Source organism: Rattus norvegicus, chromosome 4, assembly GCF_036323735.1.
Source record: "Rattus norvegicus strain BN/NHsdMcwi chromosome 4, GRCr8, whole genome shotgun sequence".
Classification (NCBI taxonomy): Eukaryota; Metazoa; Chordata; class Mammalia; order Rodentia; family Muridae; genus Rattus; species Rattus norvegicus.
The window spans coordinates 126214352-126238910 of NC_086022.1; the positions used below are offsets into that span (position 1 = coordinate 126214352).

The 24559-nt window shown below is 44.5% G+C and overlaps 2 protein-coding genes across 8 annotated transcripts in view; one reads left to right on the forward strand and one right to left on the reverse strand.

The window, feature by feature from the left end:
• Nucleotides 1-9591, forward strand: part of Nr2c2 (nuclear receptor subfamily 2, group C, member 2) — a 56593-nt gene extending 47002 nt beyond the window's left edge. For 6 of the 7 annotated variants that reach the window (XM_039108274.2, XM_039108276.2, XM_039108269.2 and 3 more), the window contains 2 exons: nucleotides 691-796; nucleotides 4053-9590. In XM_039108274.2, coding sequence (XP_038964202.1) covers nucleotides 691-796; nucleotides 4053-4227 — 281 coding nt within the window. In that variant the 3' untranslated portion in view covers nucleotides 4228-9590. Of the gene's footprint in view, nucleotides 1-690; nucleotides 797-4052 lie in introns of all 7 variants that reach the window. The other variant, NM_017323.2, reaches the window with a different exon arrangement.
• A 1506-nt stretch (nucleotides 9592-11097) lies between these two features.
• Mrps25 (mitochondrial ribosomal protein S25) lies at nucleotides 11098-22861 on the reverse strand. The gene is made up of 4 exons (NM_001025408.1): nucleotides 22690-22861; nucleotides 17024-17130; nucleotides 11896-11983; nucleotides 11098-11468 (listed from the first exon to the last, which is right to left on the reverse strand). Exons 1-4 carry the CDS (start codon nucleotides 22821-22823, stop codon nucleotides 11282-11284), a joined length of 516 nt encoding a protein of 171 aa, NP_001020579.1. The 5' UTR covers nucleotides 22824-22861; the 3' UTR covers nucleotides 11098-11281.
• Nucleotides 22862-24559: the final 1698 nt, after the last annotated feature.

Consider the following 24559-nt stretch of genomic DNA (forward strand, 5'->3'; position numbering starts at 1 on the left):
CACTGGCCAAGTAAGGCCCCCATCCAGTGCTGTTTTTCTTGTTTGGCTCTCCCATCTCCAGTTTCTCTGGTTATGTATAATCCAGGCAGATTGAAACTTACCTTTACTGTCTCTGGATAACAACAGGTCTGACTATAGCAATTGAAGGGGCACAGAATTTCTGGTGGATCACAAAAGGCACCTGGACCGGCTTCACGTTCTTCCTCTCTATAGCTGTTCTCAAATCCTCTGGAGAAGTCATTTGGGCTTATCATTGACCTCAACAGCCAGGGTTGAATGTAGCATAATCCTTTTCTTTTTCCTCAGACTCCTTACCTTGTAACAAATGTATCTATTGAAAAGGAGTAATTAAACATTTGAAAAGAGAAAATTTCTCATATGTCTATCTGTCTATCCTAGAGTAGTATAAAGCAAGAAGTCTAGAGCCAATTCAGGGGTGTTGTTTAGGTAAGACTGTTAGGCTCTACCTAGGAGCTATACAACTTGTAACAGCTCCTAGGACTCTTAACAGCCTTGGAAACAATACAGAGGCAAAGCCAGTGTGACAACTTCCTAATTCATTGAGCCAGCCTTCAAGTTCAGTTGCTTATATTTGATAAGTATCAATCAACAAACAAAAAAGAAAGATTAAGATATCTATGACATTTCCAAATTCAGAGAGAAATTTGGGGTTTACTTTTCTGTTCTCAGATCATCCAGGTTTGACAGGCACAAGCCAGATTGAGAAATTTCAGGAGAAGGCACAGATGGAATTACAAGACTATGTGCAGAAAACCTACTCAGAAGACACATACAGGTGAGGCACAAGGCCATGCTCCATACAAAAGTAGGGGTGGGGCGGGGCGGGGCGGGGCGGGGCAGGTGGCTGGGTCAGATTCTAGTAAGCTGGCAGAGCTTCTGTTAGATCACCGACATCTCCATGTGTATAGGTAAGAAAGCGTGCAAAAATAAGTCTAAGCTGGAAGCTTTTGTCTGCTGGTGAAAGTCAGAAAAGGAATGCTCTTCTAGAACTAAATCCTGAGGCTCAGTTCTCACACATCACAGAGGTGCTCAGCACTCACAGGGAAAGGCAGCATTAAAGTACTTAACAAAAATGAAATCTGGCCCAAATAAGAAGTGAGTTACATAAGGTAATTTTGCCCTTAGGTAAAACTGATGGGGGAAAGTTCTTTTATATAGGTGAGAATTGATTGGTAATATTTTAACAATAGGGTGTATATTAGCATAATACAGATTTAGACAGTATAGTTGATCTGCCAAAGAATAGAATGTATGGCAAGCTTTTCCAGGCCAAATTTCCTAACTCTCCCTTTCCTCCCAAAGTAAACAAAAGTAACAATTCAGAAAGACATTTACATTTAACCTGCTTTCCCCACACTTGTATCCTCTGAGTAGAATTCTGTCTTAGGCCCCTTTGCTAGGTCTACTTTTTCCTGCCCTGTACTTGTACCCACCCCCCACCCCACCCCACCCCCAGAGCTGGGGACCGAACCCAGGGCCTTGCGCCTCCTAGGCAAGTGCTCTACCACTGAGCTAAATCCCCAACCCCCTGCCCTGTACTTCTTAAAGGAAATGCTATTGTGCCAGTGGCTCTGATGGGTTTCTCTGTGTAAAGTCAGGACAGTTTTGTGCACATCTCCTTAGCCCAAATGCAGGTCCCCAAAATCAACTTCCACTGGGATCATTGAGTCACATGTGGAGAGTGACTTCAGTCTCTGGTACAATGAGAATGGGGCTGTTTACCTATGTATCATACCCACAAACCCAATCTGGCCTGGTGTGCTAGAAGGTTCCCTCATGGGGTCCACAGTGCTCCCGTAGATTCTGTGGTCAGTAGATGGCCTTGAAGTCTGCAGGCAGAGCCCCTCACTCTAGAACCGTAACTGTGCAGCATTAGAAAGTAAATGTCTCATCTTTAAGCCTGAGTCAGTCCTAGCCCAGACAGGGACGGAGCGAAGAGAGGACAGAGGTGAGGGACTTCTGGGATTCAGGGCCTAAATGAGGAAAACTTTCCTGCAAGAATCAAAGCTCACTCTAGCATTTCTTCAGGCTTTAGTAGATAGCATATTCTGTTGGATTTGTCTTCTTACATACTTTCTAAAGGGGTGTGTGTGTGTGTGGTGTGTGTGTGTGAGTGTGTGTGATATATGTGGGCACATGCAGCAAGGTGCTTCATTGGAGGTCAGAGGACAACCCTTGGGAGTTTTCTCCCTCTGTCTTGGGGCTTGAACACATGGTCAGGCTCTTTGGAACACTTCTTTACCTACTGAGCCATCTCACAGCCCCTGTAGCTCACGCTTCAGGCTTTTCTGTCGTTCTTCATATTGATTCTCCTGAAGTACCCTAGCTTACTTACCTCCCCATTCAGCCTCTGTGGGCCAGCTTAGTTGGCCAGTGTTCCACAAAGTCTAGCCTGATTTGCCTTGCTGACTTCCTGAGCCACTTGATCTGTTTCACGCCTCAGTTCAAAAAAGAAAAAGTTGGGGTTGGGGATTTAATTTAGCTCAGTGGTAGAGCGCTTGCTAAGGCCCTGGGTTCTGTCCCCAGCTCCGAAAAAAAAAGAAAAAAGAAAAAAAAAAGAAAAAGAAAAAGAAAAAGTTGGTGATTAGGGTCTCACTATGCAGCTCTGGCTAACCTCAAATTTACTCTGTAAACTAGGCTGGTCTAACATTCACAGAAATCCACCTACCTGCCTTCAAGTGTTGGGGTTAAAGACATGTACTACCGTACACTGCACCTACTTTCTTTTTGCATATCTGTGTTGGTGCACACAACTTAGAGGTCTAGGAACCAAATTCAGGTCGAAATCAGGCTTGGCAGCCAGCATCCTTATGTTGTGATCCCCACCATGAAATTATTTTTGTTACTTTATAACTGTAATTTTGCTACTGTTATGAATCATAATGTAAATATCTGTTTTGCAATGGTCTTAGGTGAGCCCTGTGAAAAGATTGTAACCCACAGGTAGAGAAACATTGGTTAGAGAGATGGTACAAGTAGAGCACTTATTGTTCTTTCAGAGGACCAAGGTTCTTTCCCAGAACCCACGTGGTAGCATAAAGCTGTTTGTAACTCAGTTCCAAGAGATCCAGCACACTCTTCTGATCTCTGTCGCCACCTGGCATTCATATGGAGCATATCATATATGCATGTGAGACATTTACACACATAAATCTAAAAAAATTTTCATAAACAAGGTAGGCATTGCAGAAAACTTAGAACATTCTAGGAAGCCAAGGAGGGAAAGAAAATTATTCCATCAAAAAGCATCACTGAAGGATATTTTTAACCTTTTTTACTTGGCTACTGACATACTTTGCCTACTCTCTCATGGCTATCATGCCAAGAGGAGCAAACCATGGGCATGTGGCTAACATTCTTCCAAAATGCTTCACACAAACATGCACATGCAATACAAAAGCTGTGCTCCTTTTAAATAGTCATTGCACAATCTGGATCACTGTACTTGCCAATGGCTATAGATGTTATTCTCACTGTGTAGCACAAGCCGGCCGCTCTTCTACTTTACCCTCCTGCCTCAGCTTCCCGAGTGATACGGTTGCAGATATGCATCCCTACAGTATCCTTCCTTTATTGAGTGAGTTTGTAGCAGTTCATTATAGAACTACTCTGTACTTTAACCCATTGCTTGTTGGTAAATTTCCAAATTTTGTGTGTGCAGGTGAGAAGAGTAGCTTTAAACAGTATTAAGAACTTCATACTGCTAGAAATGATTTTTACATTTATGTTTTATGTATGCGGACATGCATATGTGCAATTATAATACAAGTGTAGGAGTTCTCTTCTTCCACCATATGGATTCTGGAGATCAAGCCCAGGTTGTCAGGCACTGTAGCCAGTGGCCTTTATCTACTGAGCCATCTCACCAATATACTTTTTTTCCTTCATGCTAAACTTTTGGGTTTTTTTTGTTTTTTTTTTTTAACAACAACAAAAATCAGATTGATATTGTAGGTATATTTGGTTTAGTTCTGTGTGGTTCCACAGGCAGCCAGACACCTCATTTCTCTAATGCCTGCTCTCTCTTCCAGATTGGCCAGGATTCTTGTCCGCCTGCCAGCACTCAGGCTTATGAGCTCCAATATAACAGAAGAACTTTTTTTTACTGGTCTCATTGGCAATGTTTCAATAGACAGCATAATTCCCTACATCCTCAAGATGGAGACAGCAGAATATAATGGCCAGATCACCGGAGCCAGTCTATAGTGCACAGCCAACAGCTGCCAACAGTGGGATGCCTCCTAGGACTGTGCAGGTGCGAGGGAAGGGAAGTGTAGCAGTGTCTTGGTGTGCACAGGTGTCTCCAGTGTGTTAGCCACTTCTTCCTGTTCATCTCAGACAATAGCAACTGAAGATGAGTAGAACTCTTTCCTGCCCTAAGAAACGTTTTCACACCTTTTGGTGAAGCAGATTTTGGAACAATCTTTTAATTCAATTTGTATTTAGAAATTCTCAAAGGGCAAAAAACAATACTGAAGTTTTATAATGTCAGAGACTAGTATTAAAAGAACCTAAGAACAGTATGTGTAAATACATTTAAAAAAAAAGTCCTTGGAATTAATAGCTACTAATTACCAGGGTAATGTTAGCACTTTCTAAGCACTTATCAAATCTTAACATCTTACCTGTGGACAGGGCAAATGGAAAACTGTGTCTCTTTTGTCAAAATGCTAATGATTTCTGTGATCATCAGGAGACAATCGTTCACATTTTATAAGCGGCAGCACTTCTAGCTGTGTGCAATGGTAGTGCTGCGCTAAATTCCTGTGTGGGTTCCTGGCATTGTGTGCAGGGGACATAACTTGCAGTGACCCAATAAGGGCTGCTATGCTAGCCAGAGATGCCTGTCAGGGTCCTTACACACATGGTCCGGATCCTTGATGCATGTTTGCAGACTCTTCCAGAACCTGGGTTCCACTAATAGTCAGAATTAGATTGCAGCTTATCAGAGTGCCTGTGATGAGAGTCATGTAATTCTTCCAGTGATTGAAAGTATACCTAGATCCTTTTACCAACTCATAGGAACTGGAGCCTTTGACCAAAAAGTGCAAGATGGGTGATCCGCACCCTTAGACATGACCTGTTGTCCAGGTTGATTGTGGCTTCTGCAGCAAGGGTTCCTATTCCTGGTACGCTTGGAGAGGGGCCAGTATCCGTGATCATTCAGAACCTGTAGCTGGGTGGGAGCTGTGTATCCTCATTGCCTGGTGAGGGAGTTACTAGCCTTAGATTGCTGAACAAAGGCATCAAGATAAATACTTTCTGATCTTTTAAGTATTAGTGATTCCAGTGTACTGGGCCACCATGCTTTTCAATTTTCCCAGGAATGTGCTAGGTCCAACAAAGCTCTCTGGGGCATTTGAAATATCAGAAGACCACCTTCTCTTTCAAAAGAGAATCCAAAAACAATCCTCAGTCGGGGCACATCGTGCAGGCCTGTAACCCCAGCACTTGGGAGGCTGAGGCACAATTATACATTGAAGGCCAATCTGAGAAACTTAATGAGGAAACTCCTTGTGAGTTTTCAGGGGTCTGGGGAGTTGGGTAGTGGTGACTTAAGTGGTAGTGTGCTTGCCTAGCATGCACTAGGTCCTGGGTTCCATCCCCAGTACCAAAATCAAAAAGAAATCCCCAAATTCCCTCATGTCATAATGACCATAGTTCCCAACAAGAAAGAGTACATAATCCAGTTCCAGGGAAGTAGATCTGACTTAAAGCTCTTTGCATTCCCGTGAGCATGAGACTGGAAAAAAAGTGGGAGGTTGGGAAAGATACTTGGTATTTGCATTTAGATTAGCAAAAATTAAAAATACCTCCTGTAAGGTTAAGTTTGTACCTGTTTATGGACAAATAGAGCCATGGGGCTCAAGGCTAGATAGGCTGTTTCCTTTTGAGGAGTTAATGACACTTTATTCACTGAAAGTGGGATTTCAGTGCAGAAGTAGCTCTAGCTTCTAAATTCCCAGCTAGATTTGGAAGCCAGTGTTGGAGAATAGCAGGGATGGCCAGTATGAAATGATGGAAAGGACATAATTTTGCCAGCTTAAATTTTTTTTTAGGTATATATTCAAGATTGAGATCTGGACACCTGTGTAGTTAAAGTGAGTCTACTTTAATCTCTGTAGAGGTTTCCTGTAGTACATCCATACATCTTATAGCTGCTAGCTTTGCTTCCCTTAGGATTTTTTAGTGTGAGCACCAGTCATTTCTAGGCCATTCAGGGCCTGTACGTCCTGGCTCCCATTAGATATTTAGACCACGTTTGGATAAGAAGTACCAACCTCTAAGATGGCATTGAAGGGGCCAAAAAAATTTTTTTTTAAGATGTAGAAAAGAGTTGGTAAATCTAATCTGGTCCTTTGTAAGTTCCATCATTAGTAATGGCCAATTGACAGGGCCACTTTGGGCCAAACTCCTCCACTGGATGTACAGATCTTTGTGGCCTTACCTTTAACAATTGTATCCATACAGTGTTCTCATCAACTGAAATCATTTCAAACTTTGAGTGATGCTCCATCCCATCGCTTGTCAGTGAACCTATGAAGGTCAGCCCATTTCTTAGAAATAGCCCAGCTCTGTCTGGGCTTCAGCTTTCAGGGCGTTCTACCCTGGATTTATGAATCTGTGATACTCCACATCTGGTAAAGCAGGGCTGACCTGTCTAGACACTCCTCTCAGGGAGGTGGACAGACAAACGCTAACCTGGCTACTTTATGGGGTAGGCTGGGGTGGGGAGATACACACCAACCTGGCTAACTGGGCTCTTTTCCATAAATATCTCAAAGGTTGATAGTTCCATGTTAAAATTTGGGATAGAATAGGACAGGAGATGTAGACAGAGACCAGATTCCCTAAGCAGGTCGTCTTAGTTACTCCTCAAAATGTTATAGTGTGTCACTGTCCTTCCAGTTTGCAGAGTGTGTTGAAGAGCTTCTTTACTGCCTAGCCTCTTTCTGAGGCTGCAGTTGGGGTTGTGCCATCTTGAGTTTTTGAAGTTCAAGTGAGTCACTTATGCCCTTGGAATGGTTTTCTAGTTTGTCAGTGTCAGAATTAGATGTGGACGGTGTTCTGAGATAGTCACGGCATCAACCAGGGTGGTCAATGTGGCCCTCAAATGGAGCAGTATCATCCACACTACATAGAACTGTTTCTTGAACCGGTAATACTGCTCATGTATGTCTGCTGGTCAATATCCCTGAAAGCTGGACCTATTGTCTGGAACCTGATGTCATGGGGATCTGGAAGCCTGCTGCTGCTTTCCAGGGGCTGTTGGTGCTGCTGAAACTCTAAATCCAGGCCTTGAAAAGCATCGCCTGACAGCTGTTTTTTTCCAGGGGGAAGGTCCTGACAAAACAGATGCCCACTTCTTCCTTTGCCTAACTAACTACCAGTCTCCAGATTATGTGGTTCTTTGCAAAAAGTCTTAACTCTTATGTCAATTTCTAAAGACAACTCCAAAATGAGATGAGGTTGACCTAGGTGTTTTGTACAAGGTTCTGGACCTCCTCATTGAGTGCCTCCCATCAGTGTGTACTTTCTGTGCACAACCTGTCCCTTCAGCCACACTGTGCATGTCCAGAGTTACAGGCCTAGATGACTGAATGAATGTACATGTGTTCATATTATCTTCTTTGTACAGTGTATATAATGTGTGTACATAGGTGTACATTATGTATACAGACTTATAGCCACATATTCAAACTTCTATGTTATCAAGAGTTGATGCTAGCGTTGCTAATGTGAATAGATGTGGGTGTTACAAGGTTCCCTTAACAGGAGCATTGTGCTGGTGAGTTTCTTACCAACTTCATTTTCCTGAGGCGGGGAGCTGCCTGGACCAGGTGACACTTACTCCTGCATAAGGAAGCCTTGAGCCAGAAAGGTCCTGATAGGAGGACAGTTCTCTAAGTTTATAAGGGCCCAGAAGCTGGAAGAGATGTTAGCCTAATATCCAAAACTAAGGATAAACCTGCTTTTCACAAACCAGTTTAGCCTAACTGGAAGGAACTTGGTGACTGAGACCCTCAGTCTTCTCCAAAGCTTGGAGCTTTGTGTGGCTCAGAGATGGGCATTCCGGAGCTGCAGCAGCCTCCCTTGTTTACCCTGGGCTCTGTCAGCAAGACTGAGCAAGACTTGGGTGCTCTCTGCTGGTTTAAAAAAAAAAAAAGCCTACCAAACATTCTCTGAAAACAATGCGATAGCTAACTTGTGGCATATAAAAACCACAATTAGCAAATTATCCTAACTTAACTACATTCTGTAAAAGTTGTATTTAATAGTAAGAAAGCTAAGGTTGACATTTTCCTCATCCACCAGGTCTATTCTATTTGTCCCCTCTGATTGGGGTTTTCTAGGCTGAGATGTGGACTTGGGAGACAGGGCCCAGCTTGGCCGAGGCTGCTAGTGGCCACAGTGAGCAGGCACCTGGCTTGGATGAAGCCAGGGGCAAAAGCTTGCCTGACCCGCAGGTTGCTCTGTGTTTGAAGTAAGTTACTGGAGTGTTAAGACTGCAGTCCTTAGTGCCTTCGGTGAGATATGGGTCTTTTGGCTTCAGCTTCCCACTTGTGTCCCTGGCCTCACCCTTTGTGGTTGTTCAATCTTGCCTGTGTCGTTGCCTGTTGTGACAATCACACTACTAAAAGTGGCTTTCCAAGTAAAACACAGGGAAGCTTGGCCGTCCCTAAATGAATCCTTCCATTTTCTTTGGGGGCTATTGTCTTAGCAGCAACCTAACAGAAAGCTTAAAAGTGGCCTAGGAAGGGGAAAAACATAAGACATTTCCAATGCTCAGCAATACGCACTTTTAGTTAATTTTCAGTTTTGATATATATACATGGAATGTAGGAAAATGCTCAACATTATCTTAAGTTTTAGTGTTTGGGTAACATTTGGTATAGACTGCACATTAAGAATGGCCTTTCTTCAGGAAAGTACCCTCAGTTGTCATCCCAACATCCCTATTCATTCACGGATGCCAATGCTGCTGCACACACAACTCAAGTGCTGGAATATTTTTCTAGTCTGTTTTCCCAATTAACTTGTAAATCAGTGTTCAACTAGTTTTATAACTGAAAAGCTGCACATTTTTTTCATAGTAACAACTAGTTTGTACCTGTAGTTTGGATTTCTCTGTTAAGATATAACCTTATCTGCCCCCCACCCACCCCACTCCCTTTTTGGAGAACATCTACTAAAGGAAAGTCCAGTGTGGAATTTTCTTGGGACCGGTTGTGTAACTCCCGCCCTTCATACTATAGAAAATGCCATGGATGCCGTTACCTTTTGATTCCAGGTTAAAAACCTGCAGAGAGCTGCCATTTTGTACAGCTTTTTCTCCCCATGTAAATGAGCTATGTAATGGCATTTAAAACCGCATGTTCTTTTTAAACTGAATTTTCTATCTAATCAATGTCTTCAGTCCTGAAGGAGAATCTGCATTGTTGTCTGTATAGAGAGTTGCTGTGCATGGTTACGAGCGCCTTTTACTAAATGCTGTTCAATGTGGCTTTGTTGTTGTGGCTTAATACTACCTACATGAGGTTTATACTATTAAAGTAAGTTAAAGACTAGTATGTGTGCTGCTCATCCTTTTTTCCTCAAAACAGTAACATGTGGCCTGAACCCTCCAGGGAGCCAGCAGTGGGCAGAGACTATTCTCTGCCCTCCATCAACATCTTCATCAGGTGGAAAGAAAGAAAGACCTTTGGTGGAAAACTCACTGATTCAGTAGTTCAATGAAACTGCTCTTAATGTCTTCCACACTTTACAATTGAGGGCTCAGAGGCCTGAACAAAGTACTTACAGAGCTCACAGTTGCCAGTGCCACCTCAGTGTGAAAACTCACTTCAGAGGACCCTGTCAACTCAAGTCCTTCTGTCTTCAGTTTCATGTGTGTAAAACCTGTCACTTCTAAAGTGACAGATTTAAAGAGGTGACTTCTCCTAGTATCAATGTTTTCCTCAGACCGGCATCTGCTCCAGGCCATCAGTGAGAGTGGCTCTGTAGAAATTTATCAGCTGCCCACACGTTGACCCTGTAGCCTTGGCGAAGCTTTGGCAGGATCCAGGGTCAGGACCAAAGTGAAGCTCAAGAATTTGTCCCCTTGGGGCCTGGTGAGAAGCAGTCTATTTACCAGGACCAGTCAGTAGGGACAGAAACTCAAAATCCCTTATATAGTAGAGCTACAAGCCCCTACCTGGTCTGCTGCAAAATCACAAACCAGAACCATAGTAGACAATGGTAAGGCACTGTACTGCAGGTATAAGGATTCCAGCTGCACCGCTTCCCTGAGTTCCCTGCACTAGGGGCCAGGAGAATGGGAGTGACCTGGGTATGTGCAGGGGAAGGCAGTAGCCACTGTTCTGTTGCATCTAAAGGGCCATGGGCATTTTTAACAACCACTGCTTTATCTTGCCTCAAACTCATACCTATATGGCCAAATACCAAGGGGTCTGTGGTAAACATTAAGTAACCATGTAAGGTTCTGCTGTTTACTGAAGGATGAATCTACGTAGATAAAATGACACTGGTAACTGGGAAATATAACTAGAAAGGCATCCAGAAGTGTCTGTCTCCTTCCCTCCCTCCAACCTAGTAAGCAAGAATTGAGAGTTAATTTATCACCCAGGTGATTGTACTCTCAAAGCCAGAAAAATCCCCGCTACAGTTAGCACAATGCCACTGGCACTCCTCCACCCATGTGAACTTCACAGCAAGGAAATGGACAAGAGATTTGGTGACTTCAGCTCACATTTGCTGAACAGCCTGAACTGATCCTACTGCCCAAGGTCTTGTTACTAACTGGGGCCGGAGAACCTTCCCTCTCTCAGGAAGCAAGAACTGCAGGCTTTAGTAAGTGTACATGTTTGCTTTGGATGTAAGAACATCCACTCTGCTAGCTACATTTGGCTCACCAGTAGCAGTAGCTCTCAACAGCTCCCAGAGTAGGAACTGGAAGAAGATGAAAGAACTAGGGCCAGTTACAGGACTGAGACAGTCACTGACAAACTGCCTTGCACTCTCTCATCCCAAGCTCTCTGATGGTCTTTATACCAGCAAGACCAGACTTACTATGTATAGGAAGACTAAGTCTTTTATTGATATTTGTTCAGCAGCTGGCAATCCCAGCCTTCATCCCATGTCCTTTAAATAGATGAGCAAGCTGGTCTTTCCATTGCAGGGAGTTCCATCATTCATGGTACCAGTGTAATTCGTCTCCAGTCAGATGCCACCAGTCCATCCCAGATAACCTTGCTTAGACCTAAGTATTGGCTTTCAAAGCAGCTTTGTACTTCCCTGTCATCTCCTTGGGTAAGGGCACCAGGCCAGGGCAGGGCACCTGACCTTCCACTTCGCACATGCACTCCCGCAGGCAGTACTTCCGGGGGCCAAAGTTGCCTGGATGAAAGCGCTGCTGCTTCTCCAGCTCCTCCTCCCTGAGGGTCTCCCTGTCAAGGAACACACAGAGCAGCAGAGCATGACCAGGGGCTCCAGACTACAGGTAGCCTCTTCTATGTGAGGGGAAAGGCACTAGGAAGCAGAACACTGGAGCACCCCACAGGGACGGGTTGAAGGGGCCTGTGTCCTGAGAGACTTTGAAAAGCTAAGAACAGAGTCTAAGTTTCCCTTTAGCTGCATGCATGTGAAGGCAGGGATAATCCTTGTTCACTGTCACAGCAAGGAAGTGGACAAGACATTCAGTGACTTCAGCTCACATGTGCTGAAGACCAGGCCGGAGCTGATCCTACTGCCCAACATCGTGTTGCTGTTATCTGGGGCTGGAGAGCCTTCCCTCCAGACCCTTCCTGCATGTCCCCTTCACTGTCACATTTTTGGGAGCTGAGGTTTGTTCGTCAGGTCAACCCAGCAACTCACTCTTTCTTGCCCAAGATTTTCTTTATGTGCTCCACGATCTCCGTATTACTCTTCGTCTCCACGTCTACAAGGACCTGCTCCCCAGATTCTGCAACAAGAGGCACAGGGCAGGAGAGCTGAGGACTCAGGCATGCTTCTTCAGCCTCAAAAGGCTGGACTGCCAAGATGTGACTGACACATACCAATAGCCTTGTAAGGTAGGATGGTTGGTAGGATGATTGACAAGTCCAGACCAGCAGGGTCTCCAACTTGCTTTTAGTAGTGGACTTCAATATTTTCTTAAAATTTTAGGTTGTGTATATATGTGCATTGGTGCACAAAAGTGTTAGGTACCTGAGGAGTCCAGAAGAGAGTGTGAGAAGCCCCCAGGAGCTGGAAACCATGACAGACATTCCTAACAGCAGACATATCACCAAATGGGACAGAACCAAGACCAAGACCAAATAAACTATTCTATTTATGGACAACTGTTTTAAACAAAGATGGCAAGAAAACTTGATCTTAAGCTTTTTCTTATCAAACACTGGAACTGGCTACTCACATGCAAATAAACATTAGGAAAATTAAAATGCACCGAAGACATAAGGCAAGTACTGTGGAATCATATCTGGAGTTGTTCACTGTCTCCCAGTGCCAAGTCTTATACATGTTCATTATATAATATAAACACACTCTAGCAAAAATGTTTTATAAAACTCAGAGACAGTGCTTGCCCTGCACGGGGAGGTACTGGGTGCAGCCCCAGCATGGAAAAACAAAAACAAAAACACTACAAGAGAAAATCTTAATGATCTTACCAAGGAGCAAAATTTTTCAGGCATGATATTTAAACTGTGATCATAAAAAAAAGTCAGTAACTTGAATTTAAAATTCCTTAATTTCTGTTGTTGGAAACACTAAGCCTAAAAGTAGAAGAGGGGGGGGGGGTTGGGGATTTGAAGAAAATACTTGGAATGCACATATATCTGATTAAGGATTTTCATCAGAACATTTATGAATTCACAACTCTGGAAGATATCTGACTAAATGTTTGAGATGGTTTGCCATTTAAAATTAAAAAGAACACAGTAGCTAATGATACACATTAAAAAGCAATCAATATTACTAATTAAGAAAATAACAATATTGCAGTGGCTAAAACTTAAGAGCAGACAACAGAAGGCCCTCGTAAAGAGTCTGGTTAACTCAAGCTCAGACACTGTTTGTGGAAGTGCACAACACTACCACTGCCTAGACCAGTGAACTGAGACAAAAGGAAACTGCCAACGTTGGGGATGTAGTGTCATGCTTTGTTTGCAATGATGTGTCTATAAGTAAAATATCTTAAGCAATCAATAAAATTACCTGAAATGTTGAGTGTAGATACAAAAACTAACTACTATCAAACCACAAGAAAACAAAATGTTTAAAATACTAAAAACATCTTCAGTACTATAAAAGATGGCTGTGACAAAATCACAGCCAGCCTTTTTCTAGAACCTAGCAAACATCTTCAAGTTTATACAATCCCAACACACAGAAGACCAAGGCAGGAGAACCACAAGTTTAGGCTAGCCTCTGGATCAAAACAAACAAACGAACGAACAAAAAACAGTAAAAGGCTAGAATAACTTGAAGGGGGGGTAAAGTTGGCACCAATTTCAATATAAAGCAATGATAAAAAGATGAGTGAATGAAACTTCAGAAATTATAAGTAGCTTTTGTGTATGGTAAAATATGCATCTAGTGAGATTGCTCAGCAGTTAAGGGCGCTTGCTTTCCATAGGCAGGGATTCAGTTCCAGCACCGATATGACAGCAAATCTGTACCTCCAGTTCCAGGGAATCCGGTTCCCCCTTCTGAACTCTCCCCTTCCCCGTACTGGGTGTGCATGTGATGCACATACATACACACCGGTAAAACTCTCTTACATATAAAATAATTTTTAAAAAGCACACAATTGACATTTAACCAAAACAACTCGGTGGTTTTAATAATACAAACACACCCTGGTACACACTCACAGTTATCCCCACTCCTGGCTATCACTTCAATGCTTTGAATGTTAGCTCTTTGGGAAATTTACTGGTTTACCAGATTGAAGCAGGTAAAATACTTCAGTCCTTCACCACAGCACCGAGAGAATACATTATTCCCCACCATGGTCATTGATTTTGGACCATTGTACTAAGACAATCCAGTGAAGAAAAGTACAGCATGTACATTTTAACAGCTGGATATCCTCAATGCAGAAAACAAAACTCAATTTCAACCCTGCCTTTAGTACATAGGAAAAGAACTCGAAAAGTGTATCATAGACAGAGTGCAAGGGGCTCTGGTTAAGAATACTTGTCACACGGGGTTGGGGATTTAGCTCAGTGGTAGAGCACTTGCCTAGCAAGCGCAAGACCCTGGGTTCGGTCCCCAGCTCCGAAAAAAAAAAAAAAGAATACTTGTCACACAATCATGAGGGCCAGATTAAGATCCCAGCACCCGTAAAACAAGAGGATCCTGACACACCTTTAATCCTAGGTCCAAGCAGGGGTGGCAGTGAGGATGGCGAGGTTTGCTGGCTTCCAGTCTAGCTAAAAACACAAGCCCCTGTTTATGGAGAAACCCTACCTTAAAGGAATGGACAGAATGAGAGACGAAGACATCCAAAACCCTCTTCTGGCCTCCACATATGTACACAGCACATTTTGTGTGCCAGTACACAAAAAATTACACACATTTTAATAAATATATCTTATGCTGGGAAGATGGCTCAGCACTTACCACTCTTGTAGAGGACATGGCAACCTGAGTTTTTAGAAAATCTTGCCTTTGCTGACTCCTGCATGCATCCGGTACACATAAATTCAGGCAAGCAAACCCACATAACAAAAATTTAAAAATCTGAAGTATCACAGGAGCATAAGATGTAATTATACTGCTCTAAGGAAAAATGAGAGGGGCTTTGGGGTAAGGAAGGGCATCACAGACAGGCCACAAAAACCTACTAAACCAGAAAAAAGTGGATGACCCAGAATTGATACAAAGTAAGACTTGTTCAAGCCTACACATGGAAGGCTGGGAGATATTCCCTGTCTCACACAGAACTGTTCCCAGAACACAAGACAGTCCACACTGGAAGATCCTGCTGGAGTGAGAAGTGCCTTTGTACATGTACTAAACTGAATATGACCTTAAAAGTTCACTGACACTTCCTGATGGCACCTGCAGGTAGGACTTGTAGGAGGTGACTAGGATTGGCTGAAGTCATGAAGGTAGGTCCCAGGATGGTATGTGACAGGGAGAGAAGTCCCCAGCTTGCCTTCTGGTCAGGTTAAACCTTGTCACACAGGAAGAACATGTTTAGATGTGGCCTTTTCACGGTCCACGCTCCCACCCCATGCACCCATTCTGTTATCTTTTCTCCGTGGCTGCTCATGCCCACTACAGAACCAAAACATTGCCCTGGCCTGAGCATGCCTCTCAGTGCTGTGTCACCATCTACAGCTCTTTCCACTCAGATTCCCTCTCCCAAGGTGTGGGTCCTGCCACTTTCCCTAGCATCCTCCAATCTCCTTTTCAAGGTCTCAGCGCTTTAAACCTCACACCAAAGCTCATCAGCAGGTGACTGCAGAAGTTGAGAGACTGATATGGTGGAAGATACTCAGCTGCAACAAATCACCAGAATCTCGGGTCCTCGAGCTGGGTGTCCTTACATTCAAGAAGCTAAGCAGGAACGCAGGAGTTTGGGGTCAGCCTGAAAATACAATGAAAGCCTATCTCTAGGAAGATGAACTGGATGTAGCTGTGTGGTAAAGCACGTGCTTAGCACCTGAAAGACCCTGGGTTCTGGCCTTAGATAATTATCAAAAACAATGTTAAAAAAGGGTTTTTCAAAAGAAATTATAACAGGCTACTCCCAGCCTTCCTTGCATTGGACTATTGTTCCCTGGGGCCAAGATGCAGTCCTGTAGTGTAATCCTGCCTTTCCCACAGGGTACAGGGCTGGCCAAGGAACTACCAGGACAAGCAAATGGCTTTGCTATGTCATTGGCAGTTTTGAGGGCAGCTCCAAAGCCCAGAGACCCACCCAGCTCCCAACCAGGGACAGGTCCTTTCCTCCTACTGACTCTCCTCTCCAGAAATGGAAAAGGAGTTTTCCTATGAGATTCCTGTTTACATGATATACAGAGGCAAAGCAGTCAGGCATATAGTGGCCATAGCAAACCCCAGCATTTAAGAGGATCAGCCAGAAATACTGTCACAAGTTTGAGGCCAGTGAGGACTACACAATCCCTTCTCAAAAAGTCCTAACCTACAGTCCCTGAAGAAAGGGACTGAATGCCAAAGGGAAGTATCTTGGTTCTCACTACAAACCTGTCAGAGGCCATGCAATGGCTTCATCACATATGCAGGTGTGGCTCCAAGCTGTAATACTTGCAGGCAAGCATACAGAGAGGCCCTAAGAACACAAAATCCTGGGACTGCCTTTCTTCACCACAGGACTTTGTTGACCATTTTGCTTCTTTTCTGTGCACTCTGTCCCCCTCATACACAGAGCGCCCCATTCCCCACTCCATAAACACACAGAGCAGAGGTTTTTGCCTCTGGGTTCCTTGACTACCTAGCACCTGGCCCCAAGCTGCCCCTTAGTGACATTCCAGATGAGCGGCACATATAGTGTGCTCTCTATGGCACTTTCTACCTATTACCCACGAGCCAGGAATGCTAGTGCATCAGAACAAGCAAGTAGGGCACTCACAAGACAAACGGTTGGAGCAGGGAGAAGGCTGTGGCCAGCACTGGGGGGTACTAGCCATCTGAGGGCCAAGTCCAGGCCTAAAGGACATTTGGTTCGGGGGTCTTGCAGTGTGTTGTACTTTACCACTGAACTATGGACATACATCTCCAGCAAAGGATCTCTGTTTCCATTCTGTAGCTCACAGACAAAGAGGGAAGACACTGTAGCACAGAGCAACAAAGGAATGTGGTTACCTGGCCCACATGATAGGCAGAGAACAATGAGAGATAAGCTGAAGAAAGATAGGTGAAGGAGCTGGGCTAGATCTCAGCAGCCACTGGGTAACTGACAAGGGAAGCTAAGGCCACAGCCGCTTACAGCTGGAAAGGGACAGGCAGTCCTTCCATCCTCACTCACCTAGGTAGAACCGCAGGAAGGGCGATGGCGTCATGTTCTTAAACAGCATGATCTGCACCCAAGGATTCTTATACTGGATCTGAGGGATGTTGAAAAACACGAATTTCCTGCAAAAGGCAAGAAATGAACCCATGTAATAGCTTTCTAGAAATGAACCCATGTGCGTCTCCATGTGTGATGTCAAAAGGCTCCAGATCTCCAACTCCAGCTTTGTTGACTGCAACTTACTCCTCTCTCTTACCCTGGTCCCACGCTCTGTTAGCAACTCTCCTGAATCGTTATCCCATGACTCTGGCTCTACAGTGCAATCTAGGCTCTCTCTACCTTTACAGCTTCATACAACAGGCTCTCAGAAACTCCATGAGGGAACTGTCCCACAAATGCCTGGCTTCAGCAGCTTTCCTTAGCTACGTTGGAAGGTTCCATAACTCATTCCTGGATCCTTGACTAAATCTAGAACCAGGTGGGTGAAGCTGTAAAGTTCTTCTGCTTGTTTAGGCCGAAAAGTGGCCTCTCCAAGACTTGCATTTGCATAAGTCTTAACTGGTTGATGGTTTCTTCTGCTTAGAATTAACAAGGTTAATTCCGTTCACAGGAATTGTTGCAGGATTAGCAGAGATTATCCTGACTTAAGGGTCAGGTAGTAAGTCCTTTATTCCATTTATTACCAGGCCTTTCAACTGTTTACCCCTTGAGTACAGCACTCGGCTCCATAATTACATTTCCTGGTGCACTTTTTCTACTCAATGTGCAAATTGCATTTCTCTTTGCCTGACTTGTCCCTTTTCATTGTATCTGCATAACCACACAACAGGTCAATATTATGCTGTCTTGAAATCTTCTTTGCCAATGCCATCAATCCAAATCACTTCAAGTTAGCCTCTGGAAGATCTTTTGGACAAGGGCAAAAAAGCAGCCACATTCTTTGCCAAAATATCACAATGGTCTCTAGGCCAGCTGCTAATATTTTTCCTCTGAACTCTCATGAGCTGGGCCCCCACAGTCCTCATTACCCTCCTTATCCAGTATCTTCCATGTTCCTACTCATTTGGCTCAGTAAACATCACTGAAGTGTTTGAATACATTTCTAGTCTAAAGTTCTAAAGTCTTCCATATTCCTTCAACAAACATAATGGTGAGGCAATATCTCCAGTCCTTGGTACCAACTTCTGTTTTAGTCACTGTTCTATTGATGTGAGGAGACGCCATGACTAAGGAAATTTTTATAAAAAGAAACATTTAATTAGGGACTTATTTACAGTTCAGAAAGTTATTCCATTATCATCATGTATGGGAGTTGGTGACAGGCAGACAGGCATAGTGCTGGAGTAGCAGAGGGCTTATAGCTGATCTGCAAGGTTCAGGCTGAGCAAAAGGCACTGGGCTTAGCATGAGCTTTTGAAACCTCAAAGAGCACCCTTAGCAACACACTTCTTCCAACAAGGCCACACCTACTCCAATTGGACCACATCGGCTAATCCACATCAAACAGTGCCACTCCTTGGTGATTAAGCATTCAAACATATGAGCTATGGGGGACACTCTCATTCAAGCCACCACACCATGTGACAGCTTTCTAGAAATGAACCTATGTAAATCTATAAGAGTTTTCTCCCTGAAATTCTGTGCATACCTTTTCCATGGAGAAAGTCTGGAACCTGGCAAAGACTGGAGGGACCTGCCTCCAAAAAGGTGAGGGAAAACGGGCATAGAAGACTGGTGTGTCCCCAACACTTGCACTTCTGTTAATATCAGGACCCATGTCTGCTCACTGAGGAAAACAAATGAATGCTGCCTCACAGAGTTCCTCAGCACCAAGCCCAGAGTCCTGTGCAAACAGAGCTGCATGTCCATATGTGCAGTGGACTTGTTACTGAGAGGCTCCTTAGAGAGTACTGTGTAGAGGAATGGCAACAGTACATGAGTGTTACAATACAGACGTGAAAGAAAGCCTTGAACCCTACAAGGGTGAAATCAGATAACTTTGAATAAAATATTTACATGGCAAAAATGTCAAAAACCAAATTCAACATCTGCTGAGTGGGTGGGGCAACACACCTGTAATCCCAGCATTCCAGTGCCTGAGGCAGGAAGACAAACATCCAAGACCAGCCTGGGCTACACAGGGCTCAAACAAAAAGCACTGACATTTGCCAAACTATAAGAAAAATATCTGTTAAACATTTAAAAAGTGCAAATTCTAGGGGCTGGGGATTTAGCTCAGTGGTAGAGCGCTTGCCTAGGAAGCGCAAGGCCCTGGGTTCGGTCCCCAGCTCCGAAAAAAAGAACCAAAAAAAAAAAAAAAAAAAGTGCAAATTTTGCTAAAACAACACAGTTCACATCATCATTGAAACAGATTCTGGGCTATGGAGAGTGGGTTAACTGCCTTATCCTGTCTGGCAGTCAATTTATGACCAGAAGCTTTAAAGCTCTAACTCCATTCCCCTTTTAGATATCTCAGCACCTGAATGAGCAAAGAGAAACAGAAGGCAAAAATGCTGAGGTTCAGGCTGGAGCATTCAGATCAGCATGGCGCAGCAGGAGAGACCTGGCTAAATAAATTGTGACACAACTGCAGTGTAATGCCACAGCAGAGCACCTTCCTAGCAGGCACAAGGTCCGGGATGCCATCTCAGAACCACAAAACAATAAAGATACATAGCTGCCCACAAGACAGAGCAGATCCAGGCCAATCCTGGCTCTGCGCACTGACCCTCAACATGAATCCAGGCGGGCAGGAAGTACCAGTGACAGGTAAAAGGCAGCTATTTCTTTGCCTGGCTCAGCCCTGGCATGGCCAGACCCCTTGGTCCTCAGGCTCCAATGGACATTCCTTCCCTCACTGCCCAGCATAGGCTGGGGCCCATGCTTTCCCTCACTCGAGGTTTCCTTTCCCCATTTCTGTCTACCACACTTTTGTAAGCAATCCCTCAATTAAGGCTCCTCAAATGCCCTCACTCAAAGGTACCCTTTGCTTCCTGTTCAGCCTGCCCCACACCCACTGACAGGGTTCCGGATCCATGGAACAGGAGCTTGGCTTTCTATTTCTAGTCACATGATCTGGGGCAAAGACCAGCTCTTAGCCTCAATGATTATGCCAAGAGGTTCCTACACCGCCAGTTCAGATTGAAGCATCTAAAATAATTTCAGGGATGAGACTGAGTCAACAGAAAGCCTGCCTGAAACCACTTCGGACAATATCACAACTGAGACAGAATCTGCAATTAAACAAAGGGCCAAAAATGAAATGATTAAATACACAAGGATTTGTTAAAGCCAAGAAGGAAAATTAATCATACATTCCCTCACCCCTTTGGCTTAAAGTCACAGAAAATGAGTATTTGCAGTGTTTAAATTATCAGAGAGCGGGGGCTGGAGGGATGGCTCAGCGGTTAAGAGCACTGACTACTCTTCCAAAGGTTCTGAGTTCAATTCCCAGCAATCACATGGTGGCTCACAACCATCTGTAATGAGATCTGATGCTTCTTCTAATGTGCCCGAAGAGAACAACAGTGAATCACATACATAAAATGAATAAATCTTAAAAAAAATTATCAGAGAGCTCAAGTTCTCCTGACTGTTCAGACTGAACAGGATACAGATGTGGGTATGGGCAGTGCCAATGGTCATGAGAACCACATTCCTCTTCCAGCAGGGTCTAAAAAGGGTGCTAGCAACATGGCTCAGTCACTAAGGTTCTTATTGCACAGCAAGACAACCAGAGTTTGAGCCCCAGAACCCACTTAAAAACAACAACAAAACAAACAAACAAAAAACAGGTGAGGGGTTATAGAGATGGCTCAGTGGTTAAGAGGACTTGTTGCGGGGCTGGGGATTTAGCTCAGTGGTAGAGCGCTTACCTAGGAAGCACAAGGCCCTGGGTTCGGTCCCCAGCTCCGAAAAAAAGAACCAAAAAAAAAAAAAAAAAAAAAAAAAAAAAAAAAAAAAAAAAAGGACTTGTTGCTCTTGTAGAGGACCCAGGTTCAGTCTCTGGACCCACATGGTGGCTAACAGCTACCTGTAACTCCAGTTCCAGGAAATCTGAGTCCCTCTTCTGACTTTTATGTACACCAGGGGCCCAAGTGGTGCACATACATACATAGAGGCAAAACACTCATATAAATTCTTATGAAGAAATCCAAGTGTGGTGGCACACATCTTTAAACTCGGTGGTCAGGAAGAGAGACAGGCAAGAAGGTCTCTTGTGAGCTGGAAGCTGGCCTGGTTTATGTAGGAGTTCCAGGCCAGCCAAGCGCACACAGTGAGATCCTATTTCAACTAAAACTTAAGGAAGATTTTATTTGGGGCTGGAGAAATGGCTCAGCAATTAAGAGTGCTTACTGTTCTTCCAGAGGACCCGAGTTCAGTTCCCAGTACCCACATCTGGCACCTCACAACCACTTGTAACTCCAGTTTCAGAGGATCCAACACCCTCTGGTTCCGTGGGCACCTGTACACATTTAGTGTGAATAAACTCTCATGACATACAACACACACACACACACACACACACACACACACACACACACACACACACACGATGGGAGGGAGGGAGGGAGGGAGGGAGGAGAGAGAGAGAGAGAGAGAGAGAGAGAGAGAGAGAGAGAGAGAAGAGAGAGCGAGTGCGAGTGCGAGTGCTAGAGCGAGCACACGCGAGGTGGGTAGATCTTTAAGTAACTAAATCAACACAAAACTTAAAAAGGAGAAGAAAATCCTGCTTCTAGGGGAGAAACATTGCTCTGAAGATCCCACTGCACACCACCCAAAAGCTTGAAGGCAGAACTTACTATCAAGTCTGTGTCTTCCCATCCCAAAGCACAGAGCCTTGTGCAAACAAACTAATAAAGACATCTAGATCAAATAGGCATCAAGGCAAGCACCTGTTGCGTTCTGCCAGGCACTTTCTCCAGCACCCCGACACCACCACCAGAATACTGTAGTGTGTTGCACCTAAGAAAAATGCGGTCAGAAGCTGAGAGAAGGTGTGTGATCCCAAGGTCACAACTAGTTAAGGAAGAGGCCTCTGCACCATGAGAGCTTCATCTTAAGAGCGGAAACTCCTGACAAGAGGGGAGTAAGTAAAGACTGAACTCTCTGGTTCACTGACATCCAGTCTTCCTGAGAGCCCTCACCCCAGCAGATCCCAGGCTAGCAGACCCTAGTTCTTAGGGGTCAATTTGACCACAGAAAATGGCTAGGAGGCGGCTTCTGGCTCTCCTAAAGGCCTTTGCCACAGGGACCACTCCACCGTGAATTATTCTCTTCTCTCTTACTGATCTGTCCCACAAATCCACTATCTACAGTCATGTTTCTCCCGTACTGCTGGAAATCCCAGTACAGAACCCGGCGTTTCGGGTGCTCAATAAACGTTCAGTAAGTTCTAAAGGGTCCTAGGCACTGCTCAGAGATGATAAACAGGTCAATGAAACCTTTCATTCGTCAACTGTCCTAAGCAGCAGTAAGCCATGCTGTGTACAGGTGCGGAAACTTACCACTCCGCTCCCAACGCGTTTCCCGCGCCACAGCCTCGCACAAGCTGCCAACCTTCCAGCTGCAACCCATCCCTCGGGTGGAGTGAATCTCCGGTTTCTATCGGGATCAGTAGGGATGGCCTCCACCGCCTCAGCTTCTCTCACTGGACCCCGCGAGCTGTGACCCACACTGACCTGGCACCTTCGCCCAGTTCCCCATGCGTGTTGTAGTTCACGGTCATGACCTTCACCGACTCCTTGAATACCACGTCTCCGCTACCCAGATACTGCAGTGTACGGCGGATAGGGAAACGGCCTTTCATCGGCATGGTGAAGACAGGAACTTCTCTAGCCGCGGACCAGCGAGGCTCCGGGAATCTCAGGAGGCACCTCCCGGCGGGCAGCGCGGCCGCGGGGCAGCCTGGGACTCGTAGTTTTGGCCTGGGCTCGCAGCCGCAACCGCGTTGGAAAACAACCGGTCGTTTTGCTTTCACATAAACCAAGTGTCTTCTCCCAAGATCTCCAGTTCTGAAATGAAGAGTTCGACGGAGAAGTCTCTATTGATTCAAAGGAAAAACTGATTTGTAAAGGAGGAAAGAGTGGTTTGTTCTGGCTCATCAGAGTCTGCTGTAAAGGACTCTGCTTAAAGGTGGGGTCTTTCTCTTTCGCTTGTAAAGAGTGATTGTGACAGATGTGGCAAGTCAACAACCAACATGTCACTGCGCTGTAACTTTTTTTAGGATTTATTTTTACCTTAAGTGTTTTGCCTGTGTGTTATGTCTGTGCACCACATACACGCAATGCCCACAGAGGCGGGAAGAGGGCGTTGGATCCCCTGAAATTGACCTCTCAGAGAGTTGTGAGCTGCTGTGGGAGCTTAGGGAAAATTGAACCCCGGAACCTCTACAAGAGCAGCAAGTGCACTTAACTGCTGCGCCATTTTCCCAGTCCCACACACTGTAATTTTTAATCGCTGTTTATGGGTGAAATGAATCTTTCTACAGGCTTCTCAAGATTTTCCCTTTGTGCTTGACTTATGTAATTTGAGATATGCAAGGTAATTTTAGTATTTGTCCTGGTTTGTAATCTCTGAGCTTCCTGATTTTGAATGTATCACTCATTTTTTGGTTGAGACAGGATCTCATGTAGCCAAGGCTGGACTCGTCCTAATAGTCCTGTCTCTGAAGCCTCCCAAAGTGCTGGAACTATAGGCATGTGTTTTACGTTTTAAAACCGCTCTCCCCAATCCTGCTTTAAACTTTGCGTTTCAGTAGAAAACTTTGAACTGACTTCCCCAGTTTCATAGATGAACTGTCTACTGATTAGCCCATTAGAGCATTTTTCATTTGTTAATCTTTTGCTTCTAGTATTTTCTTTCAACACTTAAGTGTTCTTTTCTCTGCTCATGTAACCCAACTATGCTAGGCATGTCCTGTGCACACGCGTGAAGGATAAGGGAAGAGTGTGCTGCTGTATTTCTGCCTATCTCCTTGAGACATGTTCTCTTAGCAAGCTCTATCAACTGGGATCGCAACCCGCACTTCTGGGGTTACAGGCACAGATGACCTCACCTAGATTTTTTATGTGGATGCTGGGATCCGAACTCAGGCTCTCGTTTGTTCAGCAAGCACTCTTATTCACTAAGCCATCTGCTGAACCATCTCTCCAACTACCAATAGATATATTTATTTTATGTGTATATTTTTTAAAAGATTTATTAATTTTACTTATGAGCACACTCTAACTGTCCTCAGACACACTAGAGGGCATTGGATCCCCTTATAGATGGTTTTGAGTCACCATGTGGGTTCTGGGAATTGAGAATAGGACCTCTAGGAAGAGCAGTCAGCGCTCTTAACCACTGAGCCATCTCTCCAGCTTCTCTATATGAGTGTTCTTCCTGCACATATGTAGATACATCACTAATAAGTTTCAGCCAAAACTACACGTCTGAAAGGAGGAAAAGGGTAAGCTTCTTGAGCATACCCCGAGAGTGCAACAGGTGCTTGCAGGGTATTTAATCACACTGTGAACCCCAAGATTGTGTTGTTTACTGGAAAAAACT

What these genes read in the sequence shown, in the direction of transcription:
- Mrps25 (NM_001025408.1), bottom strand. Translation starts at nt 22,823, where the DNA reads ATGCCGATGAAAGGCCGTTTCCCTATCCGCCGTACACTGCAGTATCTG. An exon ending in CTTCCTGCGGTTCTACCTAG is followed by an intron (nt 11,984 to 17,023) that starts GTGAGTGAGGAT and finishes CTCTTGTTGCAG; the next exon opens with AATCTGGGGAGCAGGTCCTT. An exon ending in AAAATCTTGGGCAAGAAAGA is followed by an intron (nt 11,469 to 11,895) that starts GTGAGTTGCTGG and finishes GTTCCTTGACAG; the next exon opens with GGAGACCCTCAGGGAGGAGG.